The 23,407-nt window shown below is 38.9% G+C and overlaps 1 protein-coding gene across 1 annotated transcript in view; it reads left to right on the top strand.

The window, feature by feature from the left end:
- Positions 1 to 23,407, top strand: part of LOC132390902 (PC3-like endoprotease variant B) — a 786,805-nt gene that overhangs the window by 714,377 nt on the left and 49,021 nt on the right. Inside the window, exons 17-19 of the mRNA XM_059963438.1 lie at positions 8,283 to 8,393; positions 11,997 to 12,090; positions 17,530 to 17,715. Coding sequence (XP_059819421.1) covers positions 8,283 to 8,393; positions 11,997 to 12,090; positions 17,530 to 17,715 — 391 coding nt within the window. The remainder of the gene's footprint in view (positions 1 to 8,282; positions 8,394 to 11,996; positions 12,091 to 17,529; positions 17,716 to 23,407) is intronic.

Raw genomic sequence — 23,407 nt, 5'->3', positions numbered from 1 at the left:
AGCAGATTAAAAGTGCCTTTACACATTAAAGTTAAAATTGCAGCACCTTTTTCTTTTTCTGAGTGGTGGGTGTAAGTTGTAAGTCTATAAATCTGGATTTTATTTTTGTTTCTGAGGAGTTTTACATTATGAGCGGACTGAACATCATGAATAGCTGTAGATTTGCAATAATTAACATTAGGTTTAGTTACTTAGTTAATGAATGATAGATTTCCCTAGCAAAGTTATGGTATCAAGTTTTCATTGACCACAGGACAAAATTTTCTATATCAAGATCAAAATTTCTCAAATAAAATATTAAACATCTGTTAGTGAAAGATCTCAACTTCATTGCAGTTTTCTAATAGCTGAGCTGTTGATGCTGCATCTAACTGGCCAACAGTGCAGACCAGTCAGGATTCACCCAGCCTAATGATAGTTTAAATAAATGGATTTCCTACTTTTGCTGCCCGTCAAGCTAACTTGTCGACAGTAAAATTTGATGTGACATTTTAATTATCTCTCATTTACTTGCTTTATAGCAGCTGCTTAAAATCTTTTGTTTATTGAAATGTTTATATTTGGTGAGCTAAATTTTCCTCCACAGTGGGCCTACTGCCAAACTCGGCTGGAGCTGCACTTTTAATGTTCCAAGTAAGCCCATTATAACCCTGTGGTTTTATTCGCAGGGAAGTGACCTTAACTATCAGCACGATACCCAGCAAGGTGAATGGAGACAGCCATGCCATGTTTCTCAGTTCCCTCTGCTCCCCTCACTGTATTAAACACTGTTTATAATTTGCCAGCAATATTCAGAAGGTAACTAAGCAAACCCAAATCGTTATTAATCTATGGAACTTCAGTGAAAGGATAGGGCCAGTCATTTCAACTGGCTTATACCACTTAGACCTTGCTTTTTGCCTGTTGAAAACTCATAGAATATTTATCATATCCACTATGCCATCATTGTCCTCTCTGGTTATACCTTAAGGGAACTCGATGCTGGGTAATACAATCTGCCTTTTAGTAAGCCACATAGATATTTTTAAGTTATATTCTCTATGACTAGATGTTCTTATTACTCGTCTTTTAGGAAATATTTTAGTATTTGTATAATTTTATGAATGTGTTTAGTTTTCCTTTAGGAAGGAAGGATGGACGCGTCATTTTTCCACCAGTCTTCTGGGACTATGTACTTTGCAAACTACATTGTAGGAAATTGTTGGTACTAAGACATTCCACTGAGCAAGCATTTTGCACTCCTACGTCTTAAACACCTCAGATACAATCCAGAGTTCATTGTACTGAACCAGAATATTGCCTTAAAATGCATAAGTGCAGTTATTACAGCACAGAAGGAGGCTTTCAGTAGTCCATTCAGTGGTTTCTAGTGGAAGCAGTCCAGCAGTCTCAATCGCTCTCTCCTTATTTCCCTGAATCTACAAAACTTACAGAATTTTCTTTCTCACACGGAAACACAAGGGACTGCAGATGCTGGAATCTAGAGCAAAACACAGGACACTGAAGGAACTCTGTAGATCAGGCAAAATCTACCAGAATGCTCTCTTTCTCACTTACCTGTGTCATCAACTATTACATCAGTTGCCTATTCTTTATATCAACACATACTTTATTTATAACAAAAGATATTTGGAAGAATAAATTGTGCACTGCCTTTTCATTCATTGTATTAATTTCTGTTTCGTTTCTATGCCACTGCACTCATTGCCCACTGGGGTGGTATACTACTAACAATAATTGAGTCCCCCCTCCTACAGTAGCTGAAGAACTGTGCGCGATAGCCCTTCCCCACCAAGTGCATCCTTCGGCATCTGTTCTTGCAGCCTGTAATGTGCAGGTCGGCAGCATTCCTCAATGCACATCTCGATGTGCTGACCATCAGCAACTTTCCGGCAGACCAAAAAGCATCTTTCACTGTGCTGATGAGCTGCCAGCAGCCCTTGATGTTCATCGCTGTGTGTGTAGCTGGGAGCAGCCTGTAGATCAGAGAGTCCTCTGTCTCACAGCTTCCCAGGATGAACCGTGTCGCAGGTCCTTGCATCTTTCTCCACACCCTCTTCATAAACCCACAGGCATATTTTTTTTAACAAAATAAACTTCATTCATAATTTTAAAAATTGCAAGAATAAACCACTCAATACTTATTCATTCTTTACCTATAAGATCAATGCTTTCCCTATTGTTCTAATACATTCATACTCATTAATAGCTCTGCTGCCAGTCATGTGGCATTCTGGAGTGGTATACTATCCGCTACAACAATTCAGGGGCTTCTTCCCTACACCCAAGTAGGAGAAGCAGCTTGCACCCTGGGCCTCCCCCAGTGAGACTTGCAATGGCTGCAACAAGCCTCAGTGCACCCCACAGCACAGACTCCTGCAGCCCGCAATGTGCCATTTGGCAGCATTTCTCCACAGGCATCTCAATGTGCTGGTAAACCAACGAGTTCTGGGCAGACCGAACAGCGCCTTTCATCCAGCTGATAATCTATCAGCAGCACTTGATGTTTGTCACCGTGTGCGTCCCTGGCACACCCACGGGCCTTTTACATTATGATTCTTTTGTGCCATTAGCTACACTGGGGAGGTGGGGGTGACTTACAGAGCATGTGGCTGCCCATTCTCCTTTGGGATGTGGTAGGAAACCACAGCATCCAGAACCAATTGGAATAATCACTGAGAGAACATGCAAGCTCCATACATTCAGCAGTACAGGTCCAAAATTGTCCCAGTAGTTGCGAAGCAGCCAGATTAACTCCTCCATCCATGTGCCATCATTTACTAAGGTATAAAAATACAAACAGACAGACAGACATACTTTATCGATCCCGAGGGAAATTGGGTTTCATTACAGTTGCACCAACCAAGAATCGTGTAGAAATATAGCAATATAAAATCATAAATAATTAAATAATAAAAATTATAATCAGTAAATTATGCCAAGTGGAAATAAGTCCAGGACCAGCCTATTGGCTCAGGGTGTCTGACACTCTGAGGGAGGAGTTGTAAAGTTTGATGGCCACAGGCAGGAATGACTTCCTGTGATACTCAGTGTTGCATCTCAGTGTCTCAGAGTCTCTGGCTGAATGTACTCCTGTGCCTAACCAGTACATTATGGAGTGGATGGGAGACATTGTCCAAGATGGCATGCAACTTGGACAGCATCCTCTTTTCAGACACCACCGTCAGAGAGTCCAGTTCCACCCCCACAATAAACCAGATATCTGCAGGGTTCTAATATCTATAAACCTTCTGGTGTGCTCTTACAGTACAATCTAAAGTCCGGTGCCACTATGCAGCATTTATTTAAATAAATGCAGCTAACGTAAAAAGTTCTAAATTAACTTCATCCCATATAATTCCTGATCTTCACTGAACTGTCTGGTGCAGGTTATTCAAGCAATGCCCCATTGTACATGCTATGTCCTAGAAGGGATGCAGAACCATCAAATTCAGTTTAAAAAAAAACACCAGCAACTCAATAAAATAATCAGACAGAAATCCCGAAGCATCTGACAGTAACATAGACAAGAGAGAATCTGCAAAAGACAGTTACACAGGGAAAGTTACCCTCAAAATTTTCTCCATTATCTTAGCTTCTTCTCCATTGATTAACACATTAAGGAATTAATCTGACATTTAAACTTCAATCTAAACAAGCTTAAATAAAAATGGTAAATACCTGATGCACTCAACAGGTCAGGCAACATCTACAGAGTGACAAAGAGTCTCTAGACATCAGCCTCTGTTTCTCTTTCCGCAGGTTTCCACCATACAGTATATTTTGGATATCCATTATATTTTGAAATTCCATTATCTTGATTTTATTTTTTCCCATTTTTCTGTTGTATTCTAATGAAGGGTCTCAGCCCTAAAACATTCATTTTATTTCTCTTTCCAGAGATGCTGCCTGACCTGCTGTTTGCAGCAATTTTGGGGTTTTTTTTTAATTTCAGACTTGCACATCCGCAGGAATTTTTTAAAATTTCCATTGACAAGGGATACTTAACTGACAGCAGTCAAAGACTAGGAGATGGCACCTCATATTCTTAAAGCCTTTGTTGAAGGGTATTGGCCATTTACCTCAAAGCCTCTTGCAACTGAAGGAAATACAGAGCAGAAGTTCAGAATTAAATGAAGTTAAGTAAGTGAAATTTATTTGTAAGACAGTGTAAATGAGGACAGTATGCGTTGGAAAAGAAGAAGACAATTTGTTGGAGGAACTCCACAGGTTAGGTGTATCTGTGGAAACAGAGGGATGATCGATGTTTCCTATTGAGTACCATTGTGAAGAAGACCAGGAGAGGTATCCTAGGTGACCTGTCCAATAATTACCCATCAAAAACACATTATTGATCACAATTGTAGAGGTGTTCGTGAAAACTTGCTTCACACAAATTAAAAAATCCTATCCATTCTTGCAATCGACGTTGACTTCCTACAAAAATACTCTATTTTTGGAAGACTTTGTGAGGAATGTGAATGGCTCTATCTGAATGCAAGATTTGCATTTTTTTAGCTAGTCAGGCTAAAATAATGTTTTTACAACAAATACAAAAATTGTCTTTAATTACTTGATTCAACAAATCTCCCAACAATGGTGAAATAGTACTGTTTGGAGATTGGTATCAAAGAGTGTTAAATTGTACTTCTGCTGTGCATCATGTCTTTTCTTGTCACCATACAATGTCACATACAACACAGAGAAGTAATACTGGTCCATGAAAGCATGTTGCCTGATCTATCCAAAATACACTTGCTATTCTTTAGCGTTCTAATGGCTTGTTCTATGGATATCTGCTTGCCTCATGTGGTTGATTGTAATTTTATTCTTTGGATTTGAACACTGTTGCCTTGGTTTAAAACTACTCCAACTTGTACACAAGTGCTATCATTGAAGAAGCTATCTTTGAACAATTCATGAATTGTTCAATATTAATTTGTGTTTAAGTCTATAGTTTTTATTGAAAATAACTGAGGAAATACTCCTGAGGACTTGCTTAAAAATGTGGCTTTTGTATTTTTTTACATTGCTAAACTCTATGTTCACAATATATTCCGTAGTGCCTACCAAGCAGTTTTCTTTAAGAATGCAGCTTTCAAAAAGCAGATATTGTGTAAAGCCTGCTGACCAATCACATTTCTTTGTGGACATCTAATAGAATATATTAGTCAGTGACTTGGCTGGGTATCTCAGAGGGAGGAAAACCAGGATTAGTAGAATAGAGGACACTAATGGATGACTTTGAAGGTGCAGATATTATTTATTGTCATTTTCAATTTGGTTGCAATTCATCATACAAACCAAAGTTGATATGTTTGCCTAAAGACTTTCTTATTACTGAAAATGTTTGATTTTGCCAAAGATAGTATCCAAAAGAAAACTTTAAATGGGACCAGAAATATGAAATGAACAATGTAACACTAAACAAAAAGAAAAGAAAATCCCTTTATTGCAGATCACCTTAATGTTTTATGAGTAAAATATCTTCCTAGTCAGTACAGTGAATTGTTCAAAGGCTGTCTATATCTCAACGTGTATGTAGTTGAGCACATTCCGGTCTGGGGTGGAGCTTCTGCTGGACAAACAATTGTTTTGTTGTTGTTTTTATTTTGTAAAAATGAATGAAGCATGAAGGAAACAGTAAAAAAGAATCTGCTCCTTAATAAATTGAGTGTAGTGAATAATTCCATTGCAATCTCCACCATGATCTTGAAAGGACCTCATGACAAAAAGTAATCAACAAAACAGCAGCCATGGATTTCACTGCTATGCAGTGAGAAGATTTATCCACGCGACATCAAGAAATGGGGCAATGAACTCACAGATCACAGTAATGGCTTACCTGTACAATTTCTTATTCAATATTCCACACAAAAATAAGTGTCTTCTCCTGTAGTGTCCTATCAGTATTAGAGGCTATTTTGAAATAGTAATTTCTTGTGTTCAGCCTATCCGTTCTCAAGGGGAAGAATATTTGGAGCATACCCAATCACTGATTGTTGAAAAGCACACTGGCAGAAATTCAATACAGGTTTTACTTGAGTTCTGAATTGTTCTTAATTCCACATCTAGACTGATCTGTTTGATCAGTCTGATTTATTTAGTTTGATAATTGACAAACTTTGTGAATTTATTTTTACAAGAGATAGCTTCACTTTGCAAAACTAGTAAGGAGAGTTCTCTCGATTCTTTGCTTGATCTTTCAAACATTATGTTCCTTCTCATTTTGATGAAAGGTCATTGACTTGAAATGGTAACTCATTCTTTCCCCAGAGATACTATCTAACAGTTTGAACATGCCCCTGTGTTTTCTCTCAATCATTCATTGATCATTGAGATCTTTCTGTGAAAATAGTATCACCCTCTCAGAGAAAATCCTCGGTCCTATCAATTCCTTCCTGCACAAACCTACATCTTAAAACTTTTTTCTCTTTCCACAGCTGCTGTCTGACTTGCTAAGTGTTTCTGGTATTCTTTGTTTTTAAGTCCAACTTCCAGCATCTAGAATACTATGGTTTATCATTTTCAAGCACACTTAAATTTGGTGTTAACTCACTGTGGAACAGATATCACCTGCAGTTGCATGTGGACATAATCTCAGCAGGAAACTTGGAGGTGGGGGAAGTCATAGAAAATTAACAGTCATTATCATTGATTAGCTTTAATGCTACTGCATATAACTAAAATCTATCATTTGCTGCTACTATGGAAATTCCATATTTGTAGGTTAACCACTGAAGCTCATAACACTTTCAAAGGGAATTTTCCTACATTGCAAGAGTTATACGTACTTCACATTCTAAATCAAATTTGTTATCAATTCTATTCAGGAGGAAGTTGGTAGGGACATCTATATTAATTCTGCATTTACAAATTTCATGAAAACAATGATGAGCAGAATTAATTTGTGCGCAAATATTTTCTGCTGCTGAAATTTCATTGTTATTTTAAATGGCTTTTCTTCCTGTCAACTTTGGTCCGTTTTTCTCTTTCTTTTCCCACCATTATTTTCACCCTATTTTCACCCTATAGGTTGCTGTTAGTGATGCAAAAATGGCTAGACAACAATAGGCAGGAATCAATCTTTAATTTAATGAAAAATTCCTGTAGTCCACATATTTGGTTCTAATCCAAGAGATACAGGATATATTGTACAGTATACATGCACACACATCCGCGTGCACACACACATCGATACATACCTATATATATATATACACACACTCTCTCTCTCTCTCTCTCTCTCTCTCTCTCTCTCTCTCTCTCTCCTGGATTAGAACCAAATAAGTAGACAATCATATATGGTGCATTCTGGTTAATTGGGATACATCAGGACCAGTACATTTTGACCTAATTAGCTGAAGTTTCATGGAAATAGTTAAAAAGTTATAAAAAAAGGCAATCTACTATTTAACTGAGTTACAAACTATGCATTTAAATGAAATACAAAACAGATTAGAACATTTAGAACATTAACAATACCACAATTGTATAACTGTTAAGAATTAATACACAGTTTTATACGGAAGTACTGTAGTAGTTTTAGTAGTATTCTAATTTATTCTGTATCTTATTGAAATAAATAACTTGTTACTCAGTTAAAAGGTAGTTTGTATTCTTTATACCTTTATAATTATTTCTATGAAAATTGGAGCCAGGGCTTAATTGGGCCAAAATGTAATGTTCCCAATGTATTCCACTGCAGGTGTGTAGGTAGATATAGATATATAGATTGTCCTTGTTGGTTTTTACGCAGCTTACACAATTTGACACCATTTAAAATGAAGAATAAACAGCTGTTGAATAACATTGGATTTTCATTAACCTCTAAAGGTATTGTCACCAATATGGTGCCTGTTTTCTTCCTCCTGTTACTGCCCTGATGTATGTTGCTGATGTCTATGAAGGGAGCTCAGAGGCTATGCTGGCTGGCAGCTAAAGAACAGGCTGAAAAGTCCTCTTGGTTTCAGCAACAGTTTCTAAATAATCTCTTACATCTTCATTAATATAATGACTAGGTTAATTTATCAGAATAATAGCTTGTGTTTAAAAAGGCATGAGTGCAAAAGCTGAAAAGTGCCTTTGAAGACTATTTAAGTGCTACCACTAACCATAATGAGCCAAAAGATTAAGGACAGAGAAAATCCCCAGTTTCTTCAGTGACTGCCCTTTTCAGTGTGTTTTTTCTCGAATATGTTATTTACTGGATGAGGTGCAGTGCTTGTAATTTTCAGATCTAACTGTTTATATTCAGTATGTGTCATTGTTTTTGCTCATAGATATGGATTTGGTCTGCTTGATGCTGGGCGAATTCTGAAGGAAGCTGTTACGTGGAAACCAGTTGGTCCTCAAAGGCAATGTGTGAATCATTATGTTTTTCAACAACAAAGGTATGTTGCATTATTTCTCAGGATAAATACTGGACAGACTGCAATTTTATATATAAAAAATCTCTGATAACTAATGTATACAGTATAACATAGAAAACTAATGTATACAGTATAACATAGAAAAACATATAATGCATACAGAGATAAATAATGTATACAGTATAACATAGAAAAACCCTAAAAATATGAAATAGCACTTTATAGGCTTCTGCTGAAAGGTCAGTGACCTGAAATGTGAACTCTGTTTTCCTCTCACAGATGTTATCTGACCTGCTGAAAATGTCCATTTTCTTTTTCCCTTTTTTTTATTTCAGCTTCCTGGCATCTGCAGTTTTTTTTTATTTTCCTGGGGAAAATGATCAATGTTAATTACTTTAATTGCAGGCAGTTCCAGGTCACCTGTAATTTTAACTAAAAAAAACTGAAACAACTGTGTGGATTTCAAAGCATTATGGTTACCAAGGTAACCAAAACCAGGGATGCAGTGTTAAGTTTGGCCAGAACATCAGTATTACGCCCCCAAATTTCATCACGAGATTGAAACCTGCTTTTTTTTACTTGTTCAATGATTTAGCTGGCTAACAAATAGATAGCTAAGAGATAAGGAGTAACATTTGAGATAAAAATTCCAGAAACATTTAGTAGGTCAGGAAAGAGAAACATAACATTTCAAGTCTGATGCAATTTATCAGAAGGAGGGAAAGCTTTTCTCAGTTTCTGAGTTGTAGCAAAGGGTCCCAGAGCTGAAAGATTAACTTTTCACTTTTTGCCGATGCTGCCAGATCTGCTGAGTCATAGAGTTGCCATCATTTTCTGGTTTTACTTCAGGTTTCTAGCATCTGAAATTTTCTGATTTTCACTTACAGCTTGCATTAGTTTAATTGAACTCAATCCAAAGGAATTATATTAAGCAATAACTGAAATAGATTCGAAACAAGTATCAGAGATCCCCCTTCAGACTTCTGTGCAATGATGAGAGATACAAGTAGGCTTGTCTGGTGAGAGTAGGGTTCACATCAGCTGTAAAATTCCCCTCATTCAAGCAGCACTCAAGTTGTTGGCATCTTCTGGGTTGTGCTAGTTATTTGAAGTTGTTGGTCAACTATTGTTCACTTTCTAGATCTTTGATTTGCTTTCAGTTTGGAACATGGACATTACATTTGAAAAGTTGGAATTTATTCAGAGTTGCACACAGCCAAGAGCTTTGCTGGATCTCAGAACTTCTTTCTGACTTATCTACGCATACAACTCTTTAGGAAATTGCTGAAGAACAAGGCACAAAGCAAGTGCATCTTTTCTAACCTTACAGCACAGAAGATGCCATTCATAATGCAAGCACTTTGAAAGAGCAGTCCACACTACCACTCCAACGCTTCTTCCTCAGAACTGTACAATTTCCTGCTTTTTGTTTTTATCTCATTCCCTTCTGAAAGCTCCTCTTTGTCTTCATTCAGCCTGTCAGACACTACATTACAGATTAATGTAACTCAAGTAAAACAAAAGCTCCTCATCTCCCATCTGGCTCTAACTTTAAATCTGCCGCAGGCCTCCTCCAGCGCTGAGTAAGGGGACAGCTGATCTGAACTTTGGCTCCAATCCTACCTTCCTGCAGTCAAAAATATTCTGCCTTAACCTCATATCTACGTAGTGATTCAGCATCCACAGACCTTGGATAGATTCACAACCTTCCACGAGAAGAAATTACTTCTCAGATGAGTCATCCTATCTAGGTTCTGTCTGATCAGTGGTCTGTTTCACTATGGCTCTTGGCTGGTTTTTGGGTTTTTTTCAGCTTCAAAGGAAGGGGCACCACCTACTCTGGTTAGCATTCACTCAACTGCAAAAACTTGCACAGCCAGTCAAACACAATCTTTGAGGTGTAATATTTATGTCAGAAGCTAAATGCTTTAATAAAATTTGAGTTTGGATCAAACTGGATAAACAAACATCCTCCATTTGTTCTCTAGTATAGTACAGGAATGCTCACTCAATGGTCTTCACTGCTGCCACAGCCATACCTGCATATCATAAATAAATCTACTGATTGGGGAATTTCTCATTCTCCAGTTACTTCTCAGTAATAAACTCAGAGCTGCTTTCTCATCTTAACCACACCTCAACAACAGCCAAGATTAGAAAGCTGCCAGTGCGTAATTGGATATGTTAACTCCATCCTCTTGTTGAAGTTGATGCAGCCAATTCCCCACTGGAAAATTTATCACGAAGATGCCAGGATAGTGATTGAGAAAGTAAGAGCTGCAGATACTAGAAAGCTGAAATTAAAGCACAGAATGCTCACAATGGACAGTGGTTCAGACAGCATCCACAGAGAGAGAAACAAAGCAAATAAATGGGGATTTAAGTTGATTACCCTTCCTCAAATTGAGGCAGATTAGAAGACACGCAAATTTTAAGTTGCAAGCATTGAGGAGGGAGGAAGAGAAAAAAAGGAATGTCTTTGGTAGGGTAGTTCAGGGTGGGTATGGATTTCACAGAGACAGAAATAGTGAAATCTTCTTGATGACAGCAAATATACTCAAAGGAGAGTTAATCAGAGGGACAACAATGGAATGAACAGTGAAACTGTGCAATATAGAGCATAACTGTTGCAGGAAATCTGAAATAAAGAAGGACAATGGGAAAGCCCAAAATGAAACATGGACAGATAGAAGCTGATACTTTAAAAGGGACCATGGACTGGACTGAAAAATACTGCAGTTACTGAAATCTGAATCATGAGTTGTCCTGCAAGGGAACAGAAAGCTGGGGATGCTTGGCTGGTTGGTAAACATCTGTGGGGCAGGCTTCAGGATTGTACTGTAGATCTGTTGCCTTACCTTTTCTGTAACTTACAACACATCTTCTTTCTAAAAATGTTTCCAGTTCTGATAAAGGGTCATCAACCTGAAGCAAATAGTGTATTTCTCTCTCCACAATTACTGCCTGATCCCATGAGCAATTCCAGCAATTTCTGGTTTTGCACCAGAATAGTCGGCTCTATTCAATAACACCCGTTAATTTTTCATCATGTATTTTAACAGTTGATGTAATTTGGTGAGTGCCACTAGTACATCCAAATGATCAGATCTAAAAGGCAGATTGAATCAATATTGGAAAGAATATGTATAAGAGGAGTATGGAAATGAAAGGGACCATAACCCAGACTCAAGATTTGATAATCCTCACAAGTGACCAGAGTTGTTAATAATTAATCAATACCAGCAGTATGGCATTTTGAAATGTAAATGTGATGGATGAGGGCACGATTCTGTCATCAGCAGAAACTGATGTGACTAGAATAGGTAACGTGAAGTCCCTGGTGACTGGGGAATGCATGGCTGCAAAGGTAGAACAAGCCATCAGAGAGCATCGCTAGCAGCAGGTAATTATTGCCTTGACCTGCAACTCACTTTCAAGCCTCTTTCCCAGAAGAGATTTTAAAAAATAGACAGAACATTTGAAAAGTGCATAAAAAAGCAGGGGCACTATCTAACAGTGGTGGATCTGTGCCGTCTAAATGATTGGAATGTGCCATTTTATTTAAAAGCTACTGTTTCTGTAAAATGACTATTTTCCTCTCCTCTCTTCTGTTCAATCCTCCAGATCTATTCCCACAAAAGGTTCTCTGATGCTGAGTCTGAAAACAAATGCATGCCAGGGAAAAGAGAATGCGATTGACACACTCGAGCATGTAGAGGTGAGAGAGGCTCTAACAAGCACAGCTTTCACCAGTCTAACCATATTTCATAAAATGGAGATAAATGAAGCAGGCAATGGCTGACATAAATCAAATTATGTAGAGTCAGAATTTTTTGTGTAAACACTAATAAATATTTTACTGACATTTAAATTTAAAAAATTAATGCTGCCTGTTAAATCTGTCTGACTAACTTTATCAGATGAACCAGAATTTAGTGCAATGCAGCACACTCAACCTGCTGGTAACTGAGGCTAATAATAGGATTGTTTATGCTGTAATCCAATAAAAATATTGAAGATTTATTTAGAAGCCAGCACTTGGCAACATGGATACTTCTCTGTTTTGGCATGCCTTTCATTGGCTGATCAATTGACTAGTTCAAGAAAATTAAATGTTTCATCTTAGCAATTAAAAATTGCCAAGATAGAGGTCAGATCTATTTATTTTAGGTTCCTTTTTATCAATTACTGTACAAGTACTCCAAGTCATGTGTTTTCGTTCACTGTAATAGATTATGCAGTGTTGCATGATTCAGCGTCTTAGTCATAGAATCAAGGTTGTACAATCAAGCCCCTTTCTAACGATTTATGCAGATAATTTAATTTAAGCAGGCTGTTCGGCACAGTGCTGAGGGGTTACTGCATTATGGAGATCCCAACCTTTATTTGAGATACTGAAGCAACATATGGTTTTGGACATAAAAGTTTTCAAAACGTTGATTGAAGAAGAGTAAAGAATGTTTAACATTTATACCTGAACCAATACCAGCAAAAACAAATTAATTACTCATTTATCTAATTTCATTTTTGTATATCCCATTGTGTAGAGGTGACTGCTATACTTGACTACAATATCAACATTTAATACTTTAACTAAGTACTCTTGGCACTGTTGGCCATAAACGTCAACATTTTCTCTCTTACCACTGTGCTACAGCTTATCTTTTAGATATGGCTATGGTCATAAAATACAAATAGATATAGGAGCAGGATGAGGCCATACAACCCATCAAGTCCGCTCTGCTATTCCATCATGGCTGACTTATTATACCTCTCAACCCCATTCTCCTGCCTTTTACTGTAATTGATGACCCCCTGAATAATCAAGAACTTAGCAACTTCTGCTTTAAATATTCTCAGTGATTTGGCCTCTACAGCAATCTGTGGCAATGAATTCCACAGATTCACCACTCTCTGGCTAAAGGGCTCATCTCTGCTCTAAAGGGATGTCCTTATAGTCAGAGGCTATGCCATCACTTAGGTTTGAAACAGTCATCCAAACTACAAATCAATTTGAATTTTGTCTCAGGAAACTTTAAGCGTTCCTAATGTGCCACCTTTAATTGCAGGGCAGCAAGCTGGTAAAGCAGATGCTGCACAGTGGGCTCATTGCTGGGATTATTGTTGACAGAGTAGCAATTTCCAGAAAAAGCAACAGAAATTATATTTAAGAAGGAAACTTGCACTTATCATGTCAGCAGGATGTCCCAACCAACGAGTAACTCTTTGAAGTGCAGGCCACAGTTGTTGCATGGATAAATGTGGCAGCCATTTATCCTTGTCTATATTCTCTGTATGTGTAAAACAAGATCCCACAAAACAACAGTAAATTAAGTCTCTAATTTATCTGTTTCAGTGCTTTTAGTTGAAGTAAAAATACCTACCAGAAACCAGAAAAACTGCTACTGCTTTTTTTTCCAATAGTAAGATTAGCCCATGCAGTTAGCTGGGTTGTCAGCTTCTGTCTTCATTGGAAAGTACAGTGTGTGCCGCTGTCCATGCAGTACATTCTCGGTGCTGTACATCAGCCCAACTTGCAACTTTATTTCACGGATTGGCCATCGAGACGGGACCTCGACTGTGCCAAGTTGCAAACTTGATACTCCTCACTTCAACTTCATGAATGCAAAAGCAACAGCAAGCTTTTATTAACAGAAAACAAGCTGCACCCAAATCAATACTGTTTGCAAAAAGGAGATAAAATGGGAGGAAATTGATGATATAATAAGAAATTCTAAATATGGTTGCAGTGTTCATCGACAAAGCAAATATCCCAGTCCATTCATTTACTGAGAATGGCTTAATTCCATAATGACGTTTGATAAAAATTAGGAGTTATTACATGTGCAATATTGATTTTATTTTTTATGTTGCTGTCACTGTAGAAGAAACTCTAATGACTTCTTAATAGATCAGATTAAATTTAGCTTCACTAGAGCCAGACCTTTAACTTATGGAGGTGTCCGGAAAGTACTTGTAAAATCGCCTCATTCAGTGAAACAATAGGCTGGCACCTCCATGGTTACAAAACTGACACTACAATGAAATTGAATTCAGTGTTGCAATCATATGTGAATTTTGTCAGTGTTCTCAGCTGTGCACTTAACATAATAGCCCCACTGGTATTAAAATGTAGGATAATTATATGTTGTTTGATGTCCCACACTCCTTTTGCTGGGAATAGGACAGAGGACTGAGATTGAGCACATGATGATATAGTTAACATGAACCCATATTAATGCAGAGTTGCTAAAAATAGAATTGTCATTTTGGATTGCATTGTTGTTCCATATATGTACTTTATTTGGGAGGGATTAGAGGAAGTCGATGCCTGGATTGAGGCATGGGGGTCAGGAGGAGAAATTATTGAAAGTAATCAAGACATGGAGCTATAAAATTGAATGCTTTCCCTGTCAGTATGTTGCATGATTCATAGAATTAAAGCTGGCCTCTAAACTGTTAGAATATCAGATTACTTTCCCTGTGGTGGGGAACCTTGCTCACTTTATAAGATTATCATGGGCAGCGTACCTGCAATTTTTCTGATATTCACTTGGAACACTTAGTGTCCTCTTCACTGATGTATACTCAGGAAATTGTCCTGGAGATTACAGCTACAAACCTGTCAAAGAAAAAAATCTGCACTGGTGTGAGACAGTTAATTGTTGTAGCATTTTCAAAGGTTCATTTATTACCAAAGCATGTATCCACATACAACTCTGAAATTGTCTTCTCCAGAAACAAAGAGTGAACATGAAAGTCGTTTAGAGAGAAACATCAAACCCACTCCCCTCCCCCGCAACAGAAAAAGAACAGCATCCCAATAACGAACCTGCCAAAATACCCCTCCCCCACACAAATTGAAACTGGAACATTGACCCCCAAAAAACAACCCCACCCCCTGCACAAAAAACTAACGGAACTCTAAAAGAACATCAACTTCCCTGTCCCCAAATATCCAGCCCTCGGACAACAAAACGGAAAAGGAACAGACGATAAAAGTGCCCAAAAATTGTGTCATTTTCATACATTGCGGCACTTACCAAAAACTCTGTTGAAATTTCCCAAGTTCTTCCTGCAAATGACTGATACGTTGCACTTTGATCTCAGATAAATTAAATTGAAAAAACACTAATACCACAGGCAATATCCGCAGATTACAAAAATTAGATACTCCCTGTCATCAGGCCGCTCAAAATCCTATTGATATCGCATTTTTTGGAGGGTTTTCAATAACTTAGTTGAACTCTAAAGCCTTTGAATCCAAATGTGAGGAAGATTCCTTCCCAATTCCCACTTCCATGCTGCTGATCCAATTTGTCACTATGATGACCAACCAATTGCTTCTCATTTACTTGAGGCCCAAGGATCTTTTTCAAACAACATTAGTCCAATCTTTTTGTGCAATTTCCCCACTGATTTCCTACAAGGAGATTTTTATTAGCCTTAACATAATATTCTGAGCTTGTGTATTATGACACCGAAGTGGCCATTTGACTTATCAATCTGTACTGGATCTGAGCACTGAAATGGAACATTTAGCCCAACCAAGAAGCCCATCCAGGCTAGTCTCTTTTGCCAGTGTTTGGCCCATGACATTCTGAACTTTTACTACCATATGCCTATCCAAATGCCTTTAAAAGTTGTTATTGTACCTACATCAACCACTTCCTCTGAGATTTCATCCACATCCATTACACCCTCTGTGCAAAAAAAAACTACCTCCTCAAGTTCCTACCAGATCTTTCCCTTCACAACTTAAACATATGCCCTCCAGTTCTTGATTCCCCAACCCGGGGGAAAAGGTTTGAGTGTCTTCACCCTACCAATGCCCCTCATGATTTTATACACCTCCATAACATCTCCTCTCAATTTCCTAGACTCCAATACAAAATGTTATAGCGCTCACTATAACACAGTCCCTTGAGTTCTGGAAACACCCTCATAAATTTTTTCTGCACTCTTTCAAGTTTGATAACATCTTTGGATGGCCAAAGCTGAACTCAATACTCTAAGTGCAGCCTCATCAGCATCTTGGACAACTGTATCATGACTTTCCAGCTTCAGTACTCGATACATTCAATGCTGAAGACCAGCTTGCCAAGTCTCCTTCACCACCATCTCCCCATGACACCTCTTTACTAAGCCACATACCTATACTCCAAGATTCTCTGCTCTCCAACATTCCCCAAGATCCACCAGTTCATAGTGAATGTCCTACCTTGAATGATTTTCCAAAATGCAACACCTCATTGTTACCTGAATCAAAATCCCTTTACCATCACTTGGCCCGCTTACTAGATGATCAATATCTCCCTGTAATTTTTGATAACTTTCTTCATTAACTACTATACCACTTATTTTAGAGTCATCAACAAACTTCCCATGCCTTGTACATTGTTATTCAAATTATTAAGGCAGATGACAAACTTGGTCTCCCCTTTAATGAGACAGGAGCGATATCTCTCTCTTCCTCTTCGGTGAAAGAGAGGGCCTGTTGTGATGGACAGTAGTTTTTGACGGACTCTGGATCATGGTCTCTAGGGTCTTGCTACTGCTTGCAAAATGGGTGGTGGTGGGGGCAGGGTGTGATTCCGATGCTTTTTGCTGGAACAAGTGGGAGAAGAGGAAGGGGGAGGGTTGATGCTTTGCTGCTGAGTGTGCATTGGGGAGAGGGGCTTTGGGATTGTAATGTTTTGCTGTCATTCAGTTTTTTGGGTTTTTCTCTCTCTGTTTTGTGGATCTCTGTGAAGAATATGGATTTCAGCTTGAATACTGTATACATGCCCTGACAGTAAATCGAACCATTGAACCATTGAAACAACAATGACCCAAAAGCAGCCCAGAATAACTTTATAAGAAGAATCATTGTATAATGATAATTAAGTGTCAGTCATGATGGTTCATTACTCTTCAGTTCTTTAGTTTGAATCCTTCGATCTGAAGATAAAAATCACTATTGTGGCTTTGGATTTATCTGTTATGATTTCCCAAAGCAAGAGCCAGGAAGGAAATACAGTGCAATTGCTGAAAAATGTTTTATGATTGTGATGAATCTCGCATGAGCATTTTATACATCAAACAAAACCCTGGGAACAGGTGTTGACTGGGCACATTTGTTTGATCGTACAAATACTAAAGGATCTGTCTTTTTCAGGTGACTGTCACCATATCAAGCGTTTGCCGTGGAGACTTAAGCATTCATCTCACCTCCCCAAATGGTACCAAATCTGAACTCCTGGGATTTCGTAAGGCTGATAACAGCAAAATGGGACTAATCAACTGGACATTCATGACCGTCCACTCCTGGGGAGAGAACCCCAAAGGCAAATGGGAACTTACAGTGAGTATGCTTCAGCTTGCTTTAGCTTCAGTTTGTTTGGCTTATGGCCTTCATGATCCTGCTTTGTGAATTTCAGTCAATGTACATGATGATGCAGCCTGCAGAGTAATCAACAGACCTCACTCAGTTCTCATTCATTGGAAACATAAATTCACCAGTCAAAATAAGGGAGGAAAGAGTTGAAATTATACAGCAGTTTGAATGGCTTTTGTGACTTCGGACTCTCCCAAAGGCTCCAGTGCCATTAACGTACTTCTGAAGTCACATTTGTCAATTGGGCACTAATATTATTGTCCTTCTGAAAAGAATTCATTCGGCCAGGGTTTTCTTTTCCATTCCCACTTATCACCATCTATGGCTAATGTTTTGTTGTACCTTTTCTGAATTAAGAACATTTTATGAAAGGACACATATGAACATAATAAATTTGGAGCAAGAGTAGGCCACTTGGCTGCTCGACTATGTTGATAAAATCACTGTTAAACTGCAGCTAATGAAGGGTGAGCAAGTTTTAATGGCCACTGTCACCTGGATCTCAGTCTCGAAGAGCAAACCATTACAGTTAAGTCCAAGGTAAACTCTAGAAATCACACCTCAAATTTTCCACCCACCCACACTGTAGTCCTCAGGACTTAATACCAAATTCAAGAATTTCAGGTAACTAATGCGCATATTTGGTGAGTTTTCTACCAGCCAATATTTATTTTGGATTCCAGCAGCTACTGTGTTCTGCAAGTCACAGCCAGCGGACCACTTACTTGATAAAGCACAATTGCAATCACGGACAGCAAATTAATTGTTTTATGAGACACCCAACTACATAACATTGCTTGAATTCAGTAAAATAACACCAAATTAGGGTTATCTGTGATAACGTAAAAGCAAAATACTTCAAAGACAGGAAGTCTAAAACTGAATCCAAGTTTTTCAAAATGTTCGGCAGGTCAAGCAGCAGGTACAAGGGAGAAAGAGATAAAGGTCCAGGTCAATATTAACTCTGTATTTTGTTCCACATATGGTGGCCAAGATGGTCCCCAGTCATTTCTAATATTCATTTTACTTTACTTTAAGAAGTCTTTATCGCATTATCTCATGATCTTGGTATTTATGCTATTTAGTTATAATAGCGCTACACAGTTTGTTGTCTTATGCACTCTGATCTTTTATTGATCCTGTTTTAGTTACTATCGTATAGATTTACTGAGTACGCCCACTCCATCCACCAAAAGCAGAATTTTTGGGTGACCAACCACTTTAATTCCTATCCCCATTCCCACTCCAACGTGATGGTGCACAGTATTCTCTTTTGCCACAATGAGGCCACTCACAGGGTGGAGGAGCAACACCTCATATTCCGTCTAGGTAGCCTCCAACCTGACGGCATGAACATCCATTTCTCCTTTTGGCAATTTTTTCCTCCCTCCTCCCTTCCCACACTTCTATTCCCCACTCTGGACATTTCATCTCACCCACCTATCATCTCCGCTGGAGCTCCTTCTTCTTCCCTTTCCTGTATGGTCCACTCTCCTCCCCTGTCAGATTCCTCTTCCTCCAACCCTTTATCTTTCCCACTCACCTGGCTCCACCTATAACCTACCAGCTAATCCTCCTACTCTCCCCACCTTTCTATTCTGGTGACTTGCCCCTTTCTTCCCAGCCCTGAAGAAGGGTCTCAGCCCAAAACGTCAACTGTTCATTCATTCCTGTAGACATTTCCTGACCTGCTGAGTTCCTCCAGTATTTTGTGTGCATAGCTCAGGTTAATGGCAGTTACAATACTAATATTATTTCAGCTCCTTCATAACCATCATCTGAGCTTGAAGACTGGATTACAGCTAACTTCACAACAAAGATTTTTTTCAATACATACTGAGTAAATAATTACCCACAGATCGATGAAAGAGAATTGCTTGATAAACATACAGTAATTATGTCACAATCATGCATCAACTCAAGGATTATGATTGTCCAGCAATATGGAATATACAACCATCATTACTACTACAGAAGAAAGTATAGTAACAGAGTCATTCATTTAGTAATATGTGTTATTACTTGTAAAATGGTTATCAGTAGGCTCCATCAGTAACTTCTTCAGTCAGCAGAAGCAACAAAATGCAGTCCAATAATGATCACGAAGACAGAATGCTTAACTGCTTTGCATTATGTCATCCAAATCAGGGAGAAGTCCTTGAGTTAAAGCACGTAGATTGTGGGGAAGGGTGGAGGTGATCAGAAGCTGTTGGGGGTGCAGAGCAGATTTCCCACTCATGTTCATCTTCCGGGCACTGCTGATATAAGTGCACTCGTGTAAATACGGGATTCACTCAGCTACATGTTCCTACAATAGGAAAGAACCTGTCGGCATTCACTGTCCAAGTTTGCACATGAAACAAGCCCACCAGAGTGAAGCACTAGTTGAGGGTTTGTGAAAAATCTGTGCCCTACAAAAGGGGGATGAAAAAAGGGGGTGATAAACCTGAAGCTTTTCCTACTGCCTCAAAATGTCACCTGCTCCTCACTCTGAGATTGTTCTGATCTTGGATAATTTTCACTTTTGACTTTTTGTTTAATTTATTGTTGCATTAAGAACTAATGTTCTTGTAGGTGTTTATGTTGACCTCAAATCTTCAAATGGATCTTCAGAAAGGAAGGAGGGAAAAGAGGAGAGCAGTAGTGATAGGAGATTCGATAGTTAGGGGGACAAATAGGAGGTTCATTGGAAGAGATCGAGAATCCCGGATGGTCTGTTGCCTCCCTGGTGCCAGGGTCCGCCATCTCTCAGATCGAGTTCTCAGTATTCTCAAGAGGGAGGGTGAGCAGCCAGATGTCGTGGTCCATGTTGGGACCAATGACATGGGTAGGAAGAGTGAGGAGGTCCTGAAAGGTGAGTTTAGGGAGCTAGGTTCCAAGTTAAAGGACAGCACCTCCAGGATAGCAATCTCAGGATTGCTACCAGTGCCACGTGCAGGTGGGTTTAGAAATAGTAAGATAGTGCAGATCAACATGTGGCCGAAGACATGGTGCAGGAGGGAGGGCTTCAGTCTTACAGATAATTGGGCAGTTTTCCAGGGAATGTGGGACCTGTTCCGGTGGGACGGTTTACATCTGAACTGGAGGGGGACAAATATTCTTGCAGGTAGGTTTGCTAGAGAGGCTCCAGTGGATTTAAACTAGATACGAGGGGGGAGGGGAACCAGAGTGTAGGAACAGATGTATGGGAGAAGGAAGAAAAAGAAGACAGTAAAGTTCTTTGGACTGTTAGAGATAAACAGAGAGGAAGAGGTGGAGAATTTCTTAAATGCATTTATTTTAATGCTAGGAGCATTGTTAGAAAGGTGGATGAGCTTAGAGCATGGATTGATACTTGGAAATGTGATGTTGTAGCTATTAGTGAAACATGGCTGCAGGAGGGGTGTGATTGGCAACTAAATATTCCTGGATTTCGTTGCTTCTGGTGTGATAGAATCAGAGGGACAAGAGGGGGAGGTGTTGCATTGCTTGCCAGAGAAAATATTACAGCGGTTCTCTGGCAGGATAGATTAGAGGGCTCATCTAGGGAGACTATTTGGGTTGAATTGAGAAATGGGAAAGGTGTAGTAACACTTATAGGGGTGTATTATTGACCACCTAATGGGGAGTGAGAATTGGAGGCACAAATTTGCAAGGAGATAGCAGATATTTGTAGTAAGCACAGTATTGTGATTGTGGGAGATTTTAATTTTCCACACATAGACTGGGAAGCCCATTCTGTAAAAGGGATGGATGGTTTGGAGTTTGTAAAATGTGTGCAGGATAGTTTTTTGCAGCAATACATAGAGGTACCAACTGGAGAAGGAGCAGTGTTGGATCTTCTGTTGGGGAATGAAATAGGTCAGGTGATGGAGGTATGTGTTGGGGAGCACTTCGGGTCCAGTGATTACAATGCCATTAGTTTCAATATAATTATGGAGAAGGATAGGACTGGACCCAGGGTTGAGATTTTTGACTGGAGAATGGCTAACTTTGAGGAGATGTGAAAGGGATGAGAAGGAGTGGATTGGGTTAATTTGTTTTATGGGAAGGATGTAATAGAGAAATGGCAGTTATTTAAAGGTGAAATTTTGAGGGTACAGAATCCTTATGTTCCTGTTAGGTTGAAAGGGAAGTTTAAAAGTCTGAGAGAGCCATTGTTTTCAAGGGATATTGTAACCTTGGTTAGGAAAAAGAGAGCTGTCTACATGAGAGATCTAAAAAAGAGAGATAGGCAGCATGGAGTAAATGAGGTGCTCAAGGGATATAAAGAATGTAAGAAGAACCTTAAGAAAGAAATTAGAAAAGCTAAAAGAAGATACGAGGTTGCTTTGGCAAGTAAGGTGAAAATAAATCCAAAGGGTTTCTATGGTTATATTAAGAGCAAAAGGATAGTGAGGACTAAAATTGGTCCCTTAGAGAATCAGAGTGGACAGCTATGTGTGGAGTTGAAAGAGATGGGGGAGATTTTGAACAATTTCTTTTCTTCGGTATTCACTAAGGAGAAGAATATTGAGTTGTGTAAGGTAAGGGAAACCATTAGGGAAGTTATAGAAACTATGACAATTAAAGAGGAGGAAGTACTGGTGCTTTTAGGGAATATAAAAGTGGATAAATCTCCAGGTCCTGACAGGATATTCCCTAGGACCTTGAGGGAGGTTAGTGTAGAAATTGCAGGGGCTCTGACAGAAATATTTCAAATGTCATTAGAAACGGGGATGGTGCCGGAGGATTGGCGTATTGCTCATGTGGTTCCATTGTTTAAGAAGGGTTCTAAGAGTAAACTTAGCAATTATAGGCCTGTCAGTTTGACATCAGTGGTGGGTAAATTAATGGAAAGTATTCTTAGAGATGGTATATATTATTATCTGGATAGACAGAGTCTGATTCGGAACAGTCAACATGGATTTGTGCGTGGAAGGTCAAGTTTGACAAACCTTATTGAATTTTTTGAAGAGGTTACGAGAAAAGTTGATGAGGGTAAAGCAATGGATGTTGTCTATATGGACTTCAGTAAGGCCTTTGACAAGGTTCTGCACGGAAGGTTAGTTAGGAAGGTTCAATCGTTAGATATTAATATTGAAGTAGTAAAATGGATTCAACAGTGGCTAGATGGGAGATACCAGAGAGTAGTGGTGGATACTGGAGGCCAGTGACTAGTGGTGTGCCTCAGGGATCTGTACTGGGTCCAATGTTGTTTGTCATATACATTAATGATCTGGATGATGGAGTGGTAAATTGGATTAGTAAGTATGCAGATGATACTAAGGTAGGTGGCGTTGTGGATAATGAAGTAGGTTTTCAAAGTTTGCAGAGAAACTTAGCCAGTTAGAAGAGTGGGCTGAACGATGGCAGATGGAGTTTAATGCTGATAAGTGTGAGGTGCTACATTTTGGTAGGAATAATCCAAATAGGACATACATGGTCAATGGTAGGGCATTGAAGAATGCAGTAGAACAGAGTGATCTAGGAATAATGGTGCATAATTCCCTGCAGGTGGAATCTCATGTGGATAGGGTGCTGAAGAAAGCTTTTGGTATGTTAGCCTTTACAAATCTGAGCATTGAGTATAGAAGTTGGGATGTAATGTTAAAATTGTACAAGGCATAGGTAAGGCTGAATTTGTAGTACTGTGTACAGTTCTGGTCACTGAATTATAGGAAAGATGTCAACAAAATAA

This window comes from Hypanus sabinus, chromosome 3 (genome assembly GCF_030144855.1).
Source record: "Hypanus sabinus isolate sHypSab1 chromosome 3, sHypSab1.hap1, whole genome shotgun sequence".
In the NCBI taxonomy this organism is placed as follows: domain Eukaryota; kingdom Metazoa; phylum Chordata; class Chondrichthyes; order Myliobatiformes; family Dasyatidae; genus Hypanus; species Hypanus sabinus.
Note: the sequence above shows the minus strand (reverse complement) of the source record. Positions and strands in the feature narration are given on the sequence as shown.